The sequence below is a fragment of the Anomaloglossus baeobatrachus genome, chromosome 2 (assembly GCF_048569485.1).
Source record: "Anomaloglossus baeobatrachus isolate aAnoBae1 chromosome 2, aAnoBae1.hap1, whole genome shotgun sequence".
Lineage (NCBI taxonomy): Eukaryota > Metazoa > Chordata > Amphibia > Anura > Aromobatidae > Anomaloglossus > Anomaloglossus baeobatrachus.
In genome coordinates this window covers 546,348,580-546,364,306 of record NC_134354.1, presented here as the reverse complement: position 1 = coordinate 546,364,306, position 15,727 = coordinate 546,348,580, and the positions used below count along the sequence as shown (strand labels likewise).

At 46.2% G+C, this 15,727-nt stretch overlaps 1 protein-coding gene across 1 annotated transcript in view; it reads left to right on the top strand.

Moving 5' to 3' along the window:
• Positions 1–15,727, top strand: part of COL4A2 (collagen type IV alpha 2 chain) — a 359,463-nt gene that overhangs the window by 305,420 nt on the left and 38,316 nt on the right. The window contains exons 38-39 of the mRNA XM_075336673.1: positions 6,215–6,322; positions 6,464–6,571. Coding sequence (XP_075192788.1) covers positions 6,215–6,322; positions 6,464–6,571 — 216 coding nt within the window. The remainder of the gene's footprint in view (positions 1–6,214; positions 6,323–6,463; positions 6,572–15,727) is intronic.

The following is a 15,727-nucleotide window of genomic DNA, read 5'->3' as shown; positions in this document are numbered from 1 at the left end:
ACATATAATACTATAATAATGATCATGAAGAAAAACTACAATGCTAATAACACTAACTAATATTATCATTAGTGCTATAATGCACATGAGCTCTGTATATAGTGTATAGGTAATATAGTGCTCAGCAGTGACATTATACACAGGAGCTGTGTAAACAGTGTACAGTAGTGTGTGTTCATGTAACACACTGACTTACCAGTGACGTCTCTAGCTGACTTTATTCATCTTCGCTTTGTCTCTTCATCCGGCGCTGACCGTCATCACTTCTTCCTGCCATGAAGCGACTCTGCAGAAAATAACAGTCACCTATAGCCGATCACTCCCAGAGCACATTCCTCACTATTTCCCCAATTTTTACACCACGTCAGACTCTTGTTCCCCCATTGGAGACAGTATCCTCAAAATTAACTTATATTTCGTCAGTAATAATGGCCCCTAATTTGCCCCTACAGTAATTTTGCCCCAAGTGCCACCATAAACCAATCATGTATGTCCCTCATTCTGGCCCCACATAGTAATTATGTCCCTCATCCTGGCCCCTTTTATTTAATAATGTCCGGGGAAACAAGTGGAATGAGAAGGGGTTCTTAATTGCTTCCTGCACAAAATATCCCCACACACTGCTCCTCTCCAAAATAGCCCCACAAAGTGCCCCTTTCCAACATATCCCCCAAAAAATTGCCCTTTCTATAATATCTCCCCCAACTACATCCCTGTATAAATTCCCCCCCTCCTCATTTTACTATGCTGTCTTCCACAATCTTTGATGCCTCATAATGTCCACCATTGCCCTATAATGTCCCAATTTCTTTCATAACGTCCCCCACTGACCTTTAATGCCCCAATTTGCTTCATAATGGCCCCCATTACCCTATAATGTCCTTCCACTGCCTTATAATGTCCCCCACTGCCTTATAATGTCCCCCACTGCCCTATAATGTCCCCACTGCCCTATAATGTCCCCCACTGCCCTATTATGTCCCCACTGCCCTATAATGTTTCCCACTGCCCTATAATGTCCCCACTGCCATATAATGTCCCCACTGTCCTATTATGTTCCCCACTGCCCTATAGTGTCCCCCACTGCATTATAATGTCCCCTCTGCACTATAATGTCCCCCACTGCCCTATTATGTCCCCCACTGACCCATAATATGCTCCATAAAATCCCCCACCGCTTCTTAATGCCCCTTGTAAAATAACACTGCTCCTCCCCCACCCACAGTCCCTCATGTAAAAGTACATCTTCGGCTCCTCTGGAGCGCTTACCTGTGCCTGCGCGTCGTCCTCTTCATCCCTGCAGCTGCGGCCCCGGTGATGATGATGTCGGTGCAGGCATGGGCGTACCCAGGATCAAAACTGGGTGGGGGGACAAGCCATGGTCGTTCAGGTTGTAAAATATTAGAATGGAAAAGGTGAATGAAACGAAAATTAAATGTAATTATAGCTCGATTAATGACTCCGCGCCCCTCCCCACACACACACACACAATACAATGCATGCTCCATTACCCCTCCCCCCACACACAATACATCCCCCCATCACCCACTACACACACACACACACACACACACACACACATACAATGCACCCCCCATTACCCGCTTCCCACACACACACAATACAATGCACCCCCCACACACACAATACACCCCCCATTACCCCCTCCCCACACACACACAATACAATGCACCCCCCTCACCCCCTACACACACACTACAATGCACCACCCATTACCCCTCCACTACACACCCTCCATTACCCCTCCCCCCACACACAATACAATGCACCCTCCATTACCCCTCCCCCCACACACAATACAATGCACCCTCCATTACCCCCTTCCCAGACATAATACATTGCACCCCCCATCACCCCCTACACACACAAATTACACTACCCCATCACTACACACTCCTGCCTCCCCCCCTCCCTCGGAATACAGTCCTCCCCCTCTGCCTGTCACAAAGCTGTGTCTCCTTCACAAATGTTCCCCGTTTTGTGTCCTCAGCCCCTCCCCACACATCTCCATTAATTAAACCTGTCTCTTTGGCTCCTCCATGGAGCGCTTACCACTTCCTGATGTCTCCTGTGTCCCGGCGCCCGCAGCACTGTGCTGACGTCAGCAATGTGCTGATCTCATCACGTTGCTGCACATTGGGGATGGGGCCCAGTCCCGGCGCGCTGTTCAAATGTATTTATGTCTGAAAGACGCAAATACATTTGAATAGGAAGGAGGAAGCTGCGGTCACCGACACCGCCACCGGCGCGCAGTGTGTGCATGCCGGGCACACTATCACACAGCAGGGCCAGCACAGCACAGCGCTCTGCCTCCTGCTGCAGCTAGTGTGCCTGGCATGCACACACTGCTGAGGAGAGCGCCGGTGGCTGCAGATACAGCGGCCCTCTACAGGGACCAGCACACTACACCGTGCCCCTGCTTCTAGGGGGGAGGGCACCTGCCCTCCCCCCCTGCCCCTCGCTGGGTACGCCCATTGGTGCAGGACTGAGGCGCCGTCCTCTGCAGCCCCGGAGATGACGGTGCAGGGCTGAGCAGCGCTGCTCTGCCTCCTGTCACCGGCCGCACTGTACAAATATATGCGTGCCTGAAAGACGCACATACATCTGAATACCGGATCAGTCTCCAAGTCCTGCACACCTCATCAGTGCAGGCCTGGGGACTCCTGCAGTGCACCGCTAGGACCTTTGGTGAGTCACATGACACATGTGATGTCACTAAAGGTCCTGCAACTGCGAAAACTTCAGTGATCGTACAGAACTTGTACAATCACTGAAGTTTACGATTGAAAGCCTGGGTGTCGGGGCCCACTCAGGCCTGTGATGCCCTGTGGCGTGGGAGCTGCCAGAGGGCACCATACTGGGGAGGCAGCTGCACTACAGGCCCGGTGGATGGTGGAGGCAGCTGGAGCACTGTCTGGGGACCCCTGGCCTGGCCCCAGACAGGTGACTGGTAAGGTAAAGATCCCCCCCCGCACACGCCCCCGGGGCCCCTGCTCACTCCCCTGGGCCCCGCGTCCCCCCCCAGGCCCCTGTTTGCCCCCCAGGCCCCTGTTTGCCCCCCTGGGCCCCCGCTCGCTCCCCTGGGCCCCTGCTCACCCCCTGGGCTCCGCCTTCTATACTCACGTGCTGCTGCTCCTGCAGCCTGGCCTGGGGCGACGCCGGGTCCGCAGTGCGATGCTGTCAGCACCTGCACAGGAAGGAAGCAGTCATCGCTCTGAGACTGCCTCCTCCTGCAGTGTCGCTGCACAGAGGATCAGAGCGGCACTGACAGTGACAGCAGGCAGAGCAGGGAGATCGCTCTCTCTGCTTGCCGCTGCAGAAGGAATGGGATTGTCACTTATCATATCGGCAATGTGCCGATATGATTAGTGAAATTTCTGGCCAGGGGGGGGCCTCGGGGCCCAGAGGGGGTTGGGGGGCGGGGCTTAGGGGGCCTGGCCATCAATAGCAGGGGCCCACTGGGGTACAGCGAAAACAGGATTAGAAATGTTGATTTTTAACACGAGATCTGGGGAACAAAAGGCATCAGCAGGTTCAACTTTTAGCTTTAAAGCATCACCCCAGCATCTTTTTTTTTTTCAGTGACGGACTGGCGCTTTAAATGTAAGTCTCCTGTCATATACTCACCTTCTAGTGGCTTTGCCTTTTACTGACGTTGCTCCGGTCCCAGGGCGCCATTTCGTGACTGTAACTTCTGACTGGCTGGAAGTCACAAGTTACGTCACAAGCTCCCAATGCATCTCTATGAGAGGCAGAACAAGGCTTTCATAGAGATGTATTGAATTGTGATCTCCGGCGCATTCCATGAAATGCTGGAGCTGCTGGCAGGTGACAAACCACAGAAGCGGACCGGAGTGGTGGTGAAAGAAGATGAAGCCACCAGAAGGTGAGTATATGGCAGGGGTCAGAGGACTTAAATTTAAAGCACTACTCCAGTAATTTAAAAAAAAAGTATTTAGCCAGCCACCAATTGTGCAAGTTCTGCCCCTTAAAAAGATGAGAGAGGCTTGTAATTGATATCATAGATAAATCACAACTACGACAGACAAAATGAGAAACAAATCCAGATAATCACTTTGTCTGATTTGGCAAGATTGCTTTTGCAAATTATGGTGGAAAATAAGTATTTGATCAATAAAAGTTCATCTCAATATTTTGTTAAATATCCTTTGTTGTCAATGACTGAGGTCAAACGTTTTCTGTAAGTCTTCATAAGGTTGGCACACACTGTTGGTGGTATGTTGGCCCATTCCTCCATTCAGATTTCCTCTAGAGCAGTGATGTTTTGGGCCTGTCACTGGGCAACACGGACTTTCAACTCCCTCCAAATGTTTTCAGTGGGGTTGAGATCTGGAGACTGGTTAGGCCACTCCAGGACCTTCATATGCTTCTTACGAAGCCACGCCTTCATTGCCCTGGTGGTGTGCTTGGGATCATTATCATGCTGAAAGACCTAGCCACGTTTCATCTTCAATGCCCTTGCTGATGGAAGGAGGTTTGCACTCAAAATCTCACGATACATGGCCGCATTCATTCTTTCATGTACACAACTTAGTTGTCCTGGTCCCTTTGCAGAGAAACAGCCCCAAAGCATGAGGTTGCCACCCTCATGTTCACAGTATGTATGGTGTTTTTTGGATGCAATTCAGCATTCTGTCTCCTCCAAACACGACGAGTTGGGGTTCTACCAAACAGTTCTACTTTGGTTTCATCAGACCATATGACATTCTCCCAATACTCTTCTGGATAATTCAAATGCTCTCTAGAAAACTTCAGACCGGCCTAGACATGTACTGGCTTAAGCAGGGGAACACGTCTGGCACTGCAGGATCTGAGTCCCTGGCGGTGTAGTGTGTTACTGATGGTAGCCTTTGTTACGGTGGTCCCAGCTCTATGCAGGTCATTCACTAGGTCCTCCCGTGTGGTTCTGGGATTTTTGCTCACCGTTGTGATCATTTTGACCCCACGGGGTGAGATCTTGTGTGGAGCCTCAAATCGAGGGAGATTATGTATGTTTTCCATTTTGTTATTATTGCTCCCACAGTTAATTTCATCACAGCAAGCTGCTTGCCTATTGCAGATTTAGTCTTCCCAGCCTGGTGCAGGGCTACAATTTTGTTTCTGGTGTCCTTTGACAGCTCTTTGGTCTTCACCATAGTGGAGTTTGGAGTGTGACTGTTTGAGGTTGCGGACAAGTGTCTTTTATACTGATAAGTTCAAACAGATGTCCTTACTACTGGTAATGCGTGAAGGACAGAGGAACCTCTTAAAGAAGAAGTTACAGGTCTGTGAGAGCCAGAAATCTTTCTTTTTTTTAAGATGACTAAACACTTATTTTCCACCATAATTTGCAAAAAAAATCTTGCCAAATCAGAGAAGGTGATTTTCTGGATGTGTTTTCTCATTTTGTCTCTCATAGTTGTGGTCTACCTATGGTGTCAATTACAAGCCTCTCTCAGCTTTTTAAGTGGGAAAACTTGCACAATTGGTGGCTAACTAAATACTTTTTTCCCCACTGTATATCTCCTAAGCATGCATGTCCCTATCACTGTGATATTTCTAAGGCTATATGTCCACGGGACAACGTACCCGCGGATTTTGCCGCAGGTATGTCCGCATGTTTCCAGCAGCTGCTCCCCGGAATCCACAGCTATCCATTGCTGCGGGACTCGAGCATTTTTGCTGTGGTAAACCTGCGGGACAAGTGCGTAAATACCTGCAGAATTCTCACCATGTATCTCCAAAGTGGAAAGGCAGGAATTCCGCAGATATTTCCGCATGAATAATTGACATGCAGTTACGTGCAGCTGCGGGACCTCCGCAGCATTGATACAGCACTTCACAAATCGCATAGGATAACATGGGGAGTGTCTATACTTGCGCAAAACTGCAGATAAATCCGCAGGTTTTCCGTGGCAAAATCCGCGGGTACGTTGTCCCGTGGACACAGGGTGCTCTTTTTATATATAAATGAAGTGAAGACTAGTAGAATAATTTGATGGCATTAAATGCAGCATATATACTAGTATGAAAGAATCAGCTCATTGTAAACAGAAAAAAAATAAGTTGTAAAGATTTTATTAATATATTGAGATTTTAGCAATATATAATTTGTGTAAAAATAACTAATTTTCTTTATAATCTGTGTTTTACATAAATCAAGTACATAATTGTATTCATTTTGCACCTTTAGGATTCAGAGGAAGACTTGGAGACAAGGGACTCCATGGAACTGGAGGGTTTTCAGGCATTGAAGGAATTAAAGGAGAGACAGGACAACCAGGAGACAGAGGCATCATAGGTATTGTCTCTGTACATAGCAGTAATTTATATGTTTTTAATTCTTGCTGTCTATGCAAGTTTATCCATTTATTAGAAGGCACAGGTGAACTTGTTGCAATGTATATGTAATATGTATAATAATGTGTTTATTTCTTGTAAGGGTTACCGGGCCTTCTGGGTTTGCCTGGAACACAGGGTAATCCTGGTTTTCCTGGAATTCCAGGTGAAAAAGGAAGTATTGGTATTCCAGGTGTGACGGGTCAACAAGGTAAAAATTTGTATAGTTCTTCATTTTTAACATTTCCATATGAGAGACTGTGAATAAGTAGTCATTTATTTCAAGCCCTTCATAGTGAAGAGATCTCATTCATATGTATAAATACATGTGTGGTCAACATAAAGGACAATACTAAGGACCAGGGGACACTCACTGCGAGTGGAAGAATAATGATTCCGGCAGCTAAATAGGAAAGTGTTCTTCACAGTTAGGCTATGTGCGCACGTTGCGTAAATTCATGCAGTTACGCTGCGCTTTGTAGCGCAGCGTAACTGCATGCGTCCTGCGTCCCCTGCACAGTCTATGGAGATTGTGCAGGGGCCGTGCGCACGTGGCATATTACAACGCAGCGCTTCGGCTACTGCCGAAGCGCTGCGTTAAAAGAAGTGACATGTCACTTCTTCCGTGCGCTTTGCCGGCAGCTCCTGCTCTGTCTATGGCAGGAGCTGCAGGCAGACCGCACGTTCTCGCCGGCACCATGCGCTTCAGAACGGAGCTTTTCAGCTGCGCTCTGAAGCGCACCTTTTACGGTGCTGGGCTAGTACGCAACGTGCGCACATACCCTTAGAGCGGCCAGACTGTGGAATACACTACCACAAGAGATAGTTATAGCAGACACTATAACAACTTTTAAAAAAGGGCTGGATGATTTCCTCAGTACACACAACATTGTGGGTTATAAATGACTTAATGACAAAATGTAGAATTGATGGAGGAAGTTTGAACTAGATGGACCTAGGTCTTTTTTCAACCCATGTAATTATGTAACTATGTCATGGTGATTTTCCATTTTTGTTTTCTTACTCCTCATCTTCCAAAAGCCATACCTTTTTAATTTTTCCATCCATATAGCTGTGTCAAGGCTTGTTTTTTATGGGACGAGATGTACTTTTTAATGACCCAATTAATTCTAACACGTAGTGTAATGGAAAACGGAGAAAAAAATCCAAGTATGTTAAAATTGCAAAAACAAACAAAAGTGCAATTTCACAATAATTTTATTTACCATCTTAACCCACTGGTGGGAACAATATCTTTTATTACGAGTTTGGGAATAATGTGCCTGTCAGGCGCAGGCTAGAAAAATACCTATAGTATCTAATTTTTGCAATTTCAGTGATCTAAAAGTGATCAGAGACCTTCATAGGGATGCAATAAAAGAGACTACACATTATCAGGTGCAAAACAAACCCATTTACTCAACATAAAAGTAATAACTCTGAAATACACACATTTCAAAACTCCCACCAAATATCCTCCAGTTATAACACATAACGGTTATTAAAAAGAGAAACATTTGGCAAAAAACATAATTTCAAGGCACCTAAAATAATATTACACACATAATTATTCAGAATTAGATCCTGAGGTTTCCCCAGAAAAAAACACATATGAGTAAAGAGCAAGAGCAACCTTATAAAGTGTGATGTGTTCGGGAAGAATGAGCCTGAGAAGTCAGCACAGGTATATCTGCCCTCCTGAAGCTCTGCAGACCAACTGTGGTATCAGGTTTCACACAGCAGCTAGAGCCAGGAGACTACCTGGAGAGAGGGGATTTTCTGAAAATCTGGTGAGGAGGGAGAAATGAAAGTAAAAGAAAAGCGCCTGTCAGGCACATTAATCCCATCTGAGGGTTAACTGCACAGTTAAACTGACTTGACAATATGATTCTGCAGATCAGTTTCAGTACGCAGATACCACACATGCATAGTTTTTTTTATTAAAGTGGTAAAAAAAAAAACGGAAATTTGTAAAAAAAAATAAAAATTTGCTTTTGTTGCCATTTTCCTAGACCGGTGACATTTTCACATTTTTGACTTGGGCATTGTGAGCATTACGCTGTTAACGAATCAGGTTAATTGATGGTGTATTTTGATATATTGGACTTTTACAAATGCAGCAATACCAAATATGTGTATTATTAATTGATTTATTTTTTAATGCAACTAATGGGTGATTTGAACCTTTGTGGGGGGGTTCATATTATTTATTATTTTTTTTAAAATTCACTTTTTACTGTATTTAATAGTTCCCTTAGGGGACTTGGATCTACGATCAGCCAATCACTTGTTCTATACATAGCAGTGCATCAGCACTGCTATGTATAGCTAAAATTACAATCTCCTATGAATGCCATGTACAGACTGGCTGTCATAGGAGATTCGTAATGACAAGCACAGAGGTCAGCAGCAGAACCCCAGCAGTCATAACAATACATTGGCGCCCGGCAATCACGTTATGGGGTTGCCGATGCTGCCGCTGCCAGCGAGTGTTAAATGCCGCTGTTAGAGATTGACAGCGGCATTTAAAGGAGTTGTCCACTGCTAGGACAACCCCTTCTGATTCCACTTGTTTCCCACAGTTAGGTAAAATAAAAGACCCTTACTCACCTCTTGTTCTGACGCTGTTCCAGTGTTGTCAGTAATCGAGGTTTAGGGCTCACATGACAATATGACATTACGGGAGCCTTGCTTCCAATCCCCGCCAGCTTCTCGCTTCACGTCTTTGGACTAAATGAGCTATTAACAGGAAGTGAGTGGCAGCCGCAGTGTCACTTCCTGTTGATTAACTCATTTGATCTGAAGGCAGGGTGATAGAAGCCAGTGGTGATTGGACGCGGGGCTCCCTTGACGTCAAAATGTCACGTGATCCCCGAACCGTGGATACCGACAGCACTGGAACGGTGATAAAATGGGAGGTAAGTACAGAGTCTGTTATTTTAACTGGGAGGAACAAGTGGAATCACATTGTGTTGTCCTAGTAGCTCCACCTGCAGCTATTAGAGGTACATGATGGCTGATTAAATGAGCCATCATCTGCCTGGAAAGATGCGGACTCGGTGTGTTAGCCCACATTAAAAGCAAGGACACCACATATGAGTGTATCTCAGACTCTATGTCTTTACAAACAGCAAAGTAACATCCTTCTGACCTCAGTTACTTTAAAGGGAACTTTTCAATAGGTTTTTGCTCCATAATGTGGGAAAAGAGACCCTGAATCCAGTGATTTATCTGTTAGTTTACGGGGTACAACTGTTGTGATTAGGGATGGACAAATCCGAACTGTAAAGTTTGGGGTCTTTACTAGACACCTAGTGTCCATGCAAGGACCCCGAAAGTGGAATTCTAATGGAGATCCGTGTTACTGTTTGGATTTGGACACCAGGATAAAAATTAAAAAAAAGGAAGTAAAATGGCGATTAAAGTAGGACACTTATAGTTACCGAAATTCCGCGCAGCTGTCACACTGTTTCTGAGTCTGTTCATTAAATCTCATGAATATTCACCGCTTCCTCCAACCACCCTCTGTGACAGGGTCTGTAATTGGTTGCAGTCAGTCTGTGTCCCCAAAGTGGAGTGTAAAAATAAATAAATAATTATAAAATATGGCATAGCATTCCCCATATTTTGATACCCAGCGCAGACAAAGCAGACAGAAGGTGGCTGCAGCCCCCAGGTGTGCGTGCTAACTTTACTGTTAGCTGTGTGTGCTAACTTTACTGTTAGCTGTGTATCAAACTTTGCTGTGTATCAAAATACAATTTTAAATAATTAAAAAAACGGCATGCGTCCCCACCTCCCCCCAATTTTGATATCCAGCCAAGATAAAGCAGACAGCTGGGGGCTGGAATTCTCAGGCTGGGGACGCCTATAGTTATTGGGCTAAAAATAGCAGCCCCCAGCTGCCCCAGAATTGGCGCATTCATAAGATGCGCCAATTCTGGGCCTTTACCTGGCTTATTCCAATTGCCCTGGAGGGGTAGCAATTGGGGTAATATAAGGGGTTAATGATGGCTATGATTTGTCTAAAAATCACCGCTGTCATCAAGCCCGAGGTTACTAATAGGTAAGGGTCTACGAGACCCCCCCATTACTAATCGTGTAAGTTAAAAGAAATAAACACAACACACAGAAAAATCCTTTATTTAAATTTATTAACCCCCTAAACACCCCTGCAGGTCCTATGTAATCCACAACATTCCAATATGATCTCAGCTCTGCTACATCCTGAGTTCACAGTGTGCGATCACATTAGAAAACGTGACCGATCACTGCAGTGTCTGGGGCACACTGACGGAGCCGCAGCTGTGAGCGGTGATGGCAGTGAGTTCACCTGAGGTCACAACTAGTGGTTCCCACAGTACCCCAGCTGTGACCTCAGGTGAACTCAATGAACTCAGTGAACTCATGGAACTTAGTGAACTCACTATAGGTGAACTCTATGAACTCACCTGAGGTAAACTCTATGAACTCAGTGCCAGATTACCAACTTAGGCTATGTGCGTACATTGAGTATTTGGTTGCAGAATAGCTGCATCTCATGGGAGAAAGACGCACAAAAAATGGAATGCGGATTTGATGCATTTTTCTGCCAAGAGATACAGATTTGGTGCAGAAATATGTTCAGAAATCTACATCAAATCTGCATCTCCTGGCAATAAAACCCACTATAAATGCGATGCAGTTTTGACTCATTTTTCACACGTTTTTCTGCCATGAGATGCAGATTTGGTGCAGAAATTTCTGCAACCAAATACTCAACATGCACACATAGCCTAAGCTGGTAATCCGGCATTGAGTTCACCTGAGGTGACTTCAATGAGTTCACGTCAGGTGAGTTCCGTTCATGGCCATATTCAGACCTTAGGGCTCACTGTGCGTCGTAAGGTTGTGACCTGGTGACCTTACAATACATAGTGACCACTGCGGCCTGATCATAGCTGCAAATCATGACCTATAGTGCAGAACAGGCAGATGAGTCATGAGACGGAGGAAAAAAGAGGCCCTAAGGACTGGGTGAGGTGCAGCCAGAAAGAGATCAGAGTTTCATCAGTGTTTGGTCTATTTGTCAGTTGTTACTATCGGTGTTTCATTTGATCTTCACTTATAGAAAAATATAATACAAAGCTTCCTCCTATTTGTCACAGTGTTATTCACAGGCAGCACATGGATGCTATCTGTGTGGTGTCATAGACTTGTATGGGTAATTTGAATTCATGACTCGGATCAAAATTGAACATGTTATTATGATTATTGTTTTTTTTTGTTTGTAGAATTAGTGTGAAAAAAAACATGGACATGTGATCAGCTCTATAGATTATATGTATGTGTTCTATCTATGAAACAGATGGATACATTTACGTGAAAAACAGACGACTGACAAACGGACAACTTTCACAGAAGCGCACCTATTTGTTTTTTCTTTATTCGTTTTTTTCTATTTGCTTTTTCTTTGAATAAGGCCTTAAGGCCCCGTCACATGCAACGACGTATCTAACGATATATCGCCGGGCTCACGGATTCCGTGACGCACATCCGGCATCGTTAGCGACGTCGTTGCGTGTGACACCTATGAGCGAGTGTTAACGATGGAAAATACTCACCAAATCGTCCATCGTTGACACGTCGTTCATTTTAAAAAAATCGTTAATTGTTGAGGATGCAGGTGGTTCGTCGTTCCCGAGGCAGCACACATCGTTACGTGTGACACCTCGGGAACGACGAACTACAGCTTACCTGCGGCCGCCGGCAATGAGGAAGGAAGGAGGTGAGCGGGATGTTACGGACGCTCATCTCCTCCCCTTCGCTTCTATTGGGCGACCGCTTAGTGACGCCGCTGTGACACCGCACGAACCGTTCCCTTAGAAAGGAGGCGGTTCGCCAGCCACAGCGACGTCGCTAGGCAGGTAAGTCCGTGTGACGGCTCCTAACGATATTGTGCGCCACGGGCAACGATTTGCCCATGACGCACAAACGACGGGGGCGGGTACGCTCACTAGCGATATCGCTGCGTGTGACGGGGCCTTTAGACTCAGGGACTGCAAGAATTTGCCCAGTTTGCAGGTTTCTTTTTTTTATTTGGAAAAACAGAACAACATCACAAAACTATAGACACCCATAAAATAAATATTGGCAAAAGATATATTATTTATTAAGTCATATTATATCAGAAATACAATTGGCTATGATTAAAATCAATTAAAAACAATTTGTGATTGTCATTGCATGAGTAAATAAAAAGATAGAAATTAATAAATATATATCAGATTAAAGTGCAACAATTGAATCATAAATATTGTTGTTACCAGCAGGTGGCAGCATAGTAATAATAAATAATATTAACCCCATAGCGACGGCCTAACGTCTCAAGACGTCGGAAAAACAGGGTACTTATTCTGTTCCGATGTCTTGAGACGTCAGGCCGGAAAAAGCTTGTAGCGCCCCCCAGTGACGAAAAATCTCGGGGGTTTCAGCTACCGGAGGTAGCTGAGACCCCCAAGATTATGAATCGGGGTGTTTTTTTTGGACCCCGTTAATGCGATCGCCGGTATACACCGTATACCGGCGACAACATTAAAAAAAAAAAAATGGCCGGTAAAATTGATTTATTTCTCATCTGACGTGATCAAACATGTCAGATGAGAAATAAATATAATCCTCTAGTGCCCCCAAAGCCCCCGGTACCGGAGAGTCCCCCCACCACCCCTACCCCCCCTCCGGAAAATCCAAGATGGCGCCGACGCGCGCTGAAAACTGCCGCCGCCGCCGGCTCTGTATTCATTTCCCTCCGATCTGAAATGATCAAAAATTTCAGATCGGAGGGAAATGTCCTCCCCCTGACCCCTCCTCCGGTACACCGGAGATCTCTGGTCCCCGGAGCCCCCTCCGGTTCTCCAGAGCCGCCTCCCCCCCTCCCCCCTCCGGAGCGTGGAAAATGGCGGCCGCATTCATCCTACTCTTTCTGCCGCATGTGACACGTCACATGCGGCAGAAAGTTGTCCCCAGGTCCCCCCGTCACCCTCCGTCACCCTCCGTCACCCCCCCCAGCCCCCGGTCATACGTTACCTGTCTGCTGGTGCTCCGGCCCCGCGATCACGCCGCCTCCTTCTCTTGAATGCTGGCGGCGCATGCGCAGACAGCGGCTGTCAGCTGGATCCCTGCAAGCAGGGATCCTGCTGACGTCGCTGATGCACAGGCTCCACTGTGGACCGGGGGAGGGTGAGTGCAGTGATCTGCAGCCACACTCCTCACATGGAGAGGCTGCTGTTCCAGAAAATGGGGGGTACGTTCTGTGAGCGTGCCCCTCATATTCTGGAATGAGGTTACTGCAGGTCACTCTGCCCTAGGTTGGACCGGGGCAGTGTGAGTGCAGTATTCTCAGATTACTGCACCCACACTGCTCATGGAGAGCTTGCTCTTCCAGAAAATGGGGGATACGTTCCCTGAACGTGCCCCCCATATTCTAGAAGATCCAGAGACGGCGTGGGACCTCAAAAATGGATTACAGCGACCGAAATTTATTTATTTACAATAAATTGGTAAAAGAGGAATGTTTCGGGGAGTTTTTTTTCAAATAAATTTTTTTTTTGTCTTTATTTTTTTCTATTTCTTGACTGGGTTAGTGATGTCGGGTATCTGTTCAGATGCCGTGACATCACTAACCCCAGGGCTTGATGCCAGGTGACATTACAGCTGGTATCAACCCCATATATTACCCCGTCTGCCACCGCACCAGGGCGCGGGATGAGCTGGAGCGAAGCGCCAGGATTGGCGCATCTAATGGATGCGCCACTTCTGGGGCGGCTGCGGCCTGCTATTTTTAGGCTGGGAAGAGTCCAATAACCATGGCTCTTCCCACCCTGAGAATACCAGACCCCAGCTGTCTGCTTCACCTTGGCTGGTGATCTAATTTGGGGGGACCCCACGTTTTTTGTTTTTTTTTTTAAAAAATGCCTGGGGAGCCCTCCAAATTGATCACCAGCCAAGGTGAAGCTGTCAGCTGTGGTTTGCAGGCTACAGCTGTCTGCTTTACCCTAGCTGGCTATCAAAAATAGGGGGGACCCCACGTCGTTTATTTTAATTAATTTTTTGGGGGGGCTAAATACAAGGCTAGGCACCCTTTAGTGCCACATGAAAGGCACTAAAGGGCGCCAGCTTAGAATATGCAGGGGGTGGGACGTTATATTTGTTTGACATCTATCCATTCATCCATTGTAGCATTTTAGGCTGTGCGCCCACAATCGGGATTTGCAGCGTTTTGGGCGCAGAGTGTTTTCCCTGCGTCCATAACGCTGCATTGTGCAGTAGAAGCACAGTGGAAGGATTTTTAGAAATCCCATGCCCAATGTGCTTGCCCAATGTACTTCTCTTCTCCGCAGCATAAACCGACCTGTGGCGCAGCTTCCCGAGCCTCAGCATGTCAATTTATGCTGCGGAGATGAGTGTTCTCTGCAGGTAGCATAGAGCTCCACAGCGGCCTGAACCCAAATCGTGGGCATGGGCAGCTGCGTTCTCCCGTGGACAACACTCACATCTCTGCAGGAGGCTGACACTGTGTACTAGACGCCGTGTCGCTGGCTCATGGCCACATAGCCTAAAAGTGAGACATTTGTTGCTACAGCAACATTTTTGTGAAGTACCTGTGGATTCAAAATGCTACTATACTCCTGAATAAAATCCAGTTTCCAAAATGGAGTCACTTGTGGGGGGTTTCGAATGTATAGGTACCCAAGGGGCCCTGCAAATGTGACATGGTGCCCGCAATTTATCTCAACTTTTCCAGAATTCAAATGGTACTCCTTCCATTCCAAGCCCTCCCATTTATCCAAACAGAGGTTTTTGGCCACATGTGGGGTATCCCTGTGCTCATAAGACATTGGATAACAACCTGTTGGGTCCACGGTTTGTTGTTGTCTCTTGAAAAAGTGAGAAATTTGATGCTGAAGCAACATTTTTGTGAAAAAAATGAAAATTTTCAATATGGCAACCTAAGCTTATCAAAATCTGTGAAGTATTCGTGGATTCAAACTGCTCACTATACACCTAGATAAAAGCTCTGAGGTGTCTTGTTTCCAGAATGGAGTCACTTGTGGGGGACAGCCACTGTTTAGGCACCTCAGGGGCTCTCCAAATGCAACCTGGCGTCCGCTATTGATTCCAGCCAATTTTGCAGTCAAATGGCACTCCTTCCCTTCCGAGCCCTGCTGTGCACCCAAACAGTTGATTTCCACCACATATAAGGTATCGCCAAACTCAGGAGAAATTGCACAATAAATGTTATGCTGAATATTTTCCTTTTACTCTTGTAAAAAAAAAGCTACCTGGTTGAAATAACAATTTTGTGGTAAAATTTTATTTTTTTTTTTCA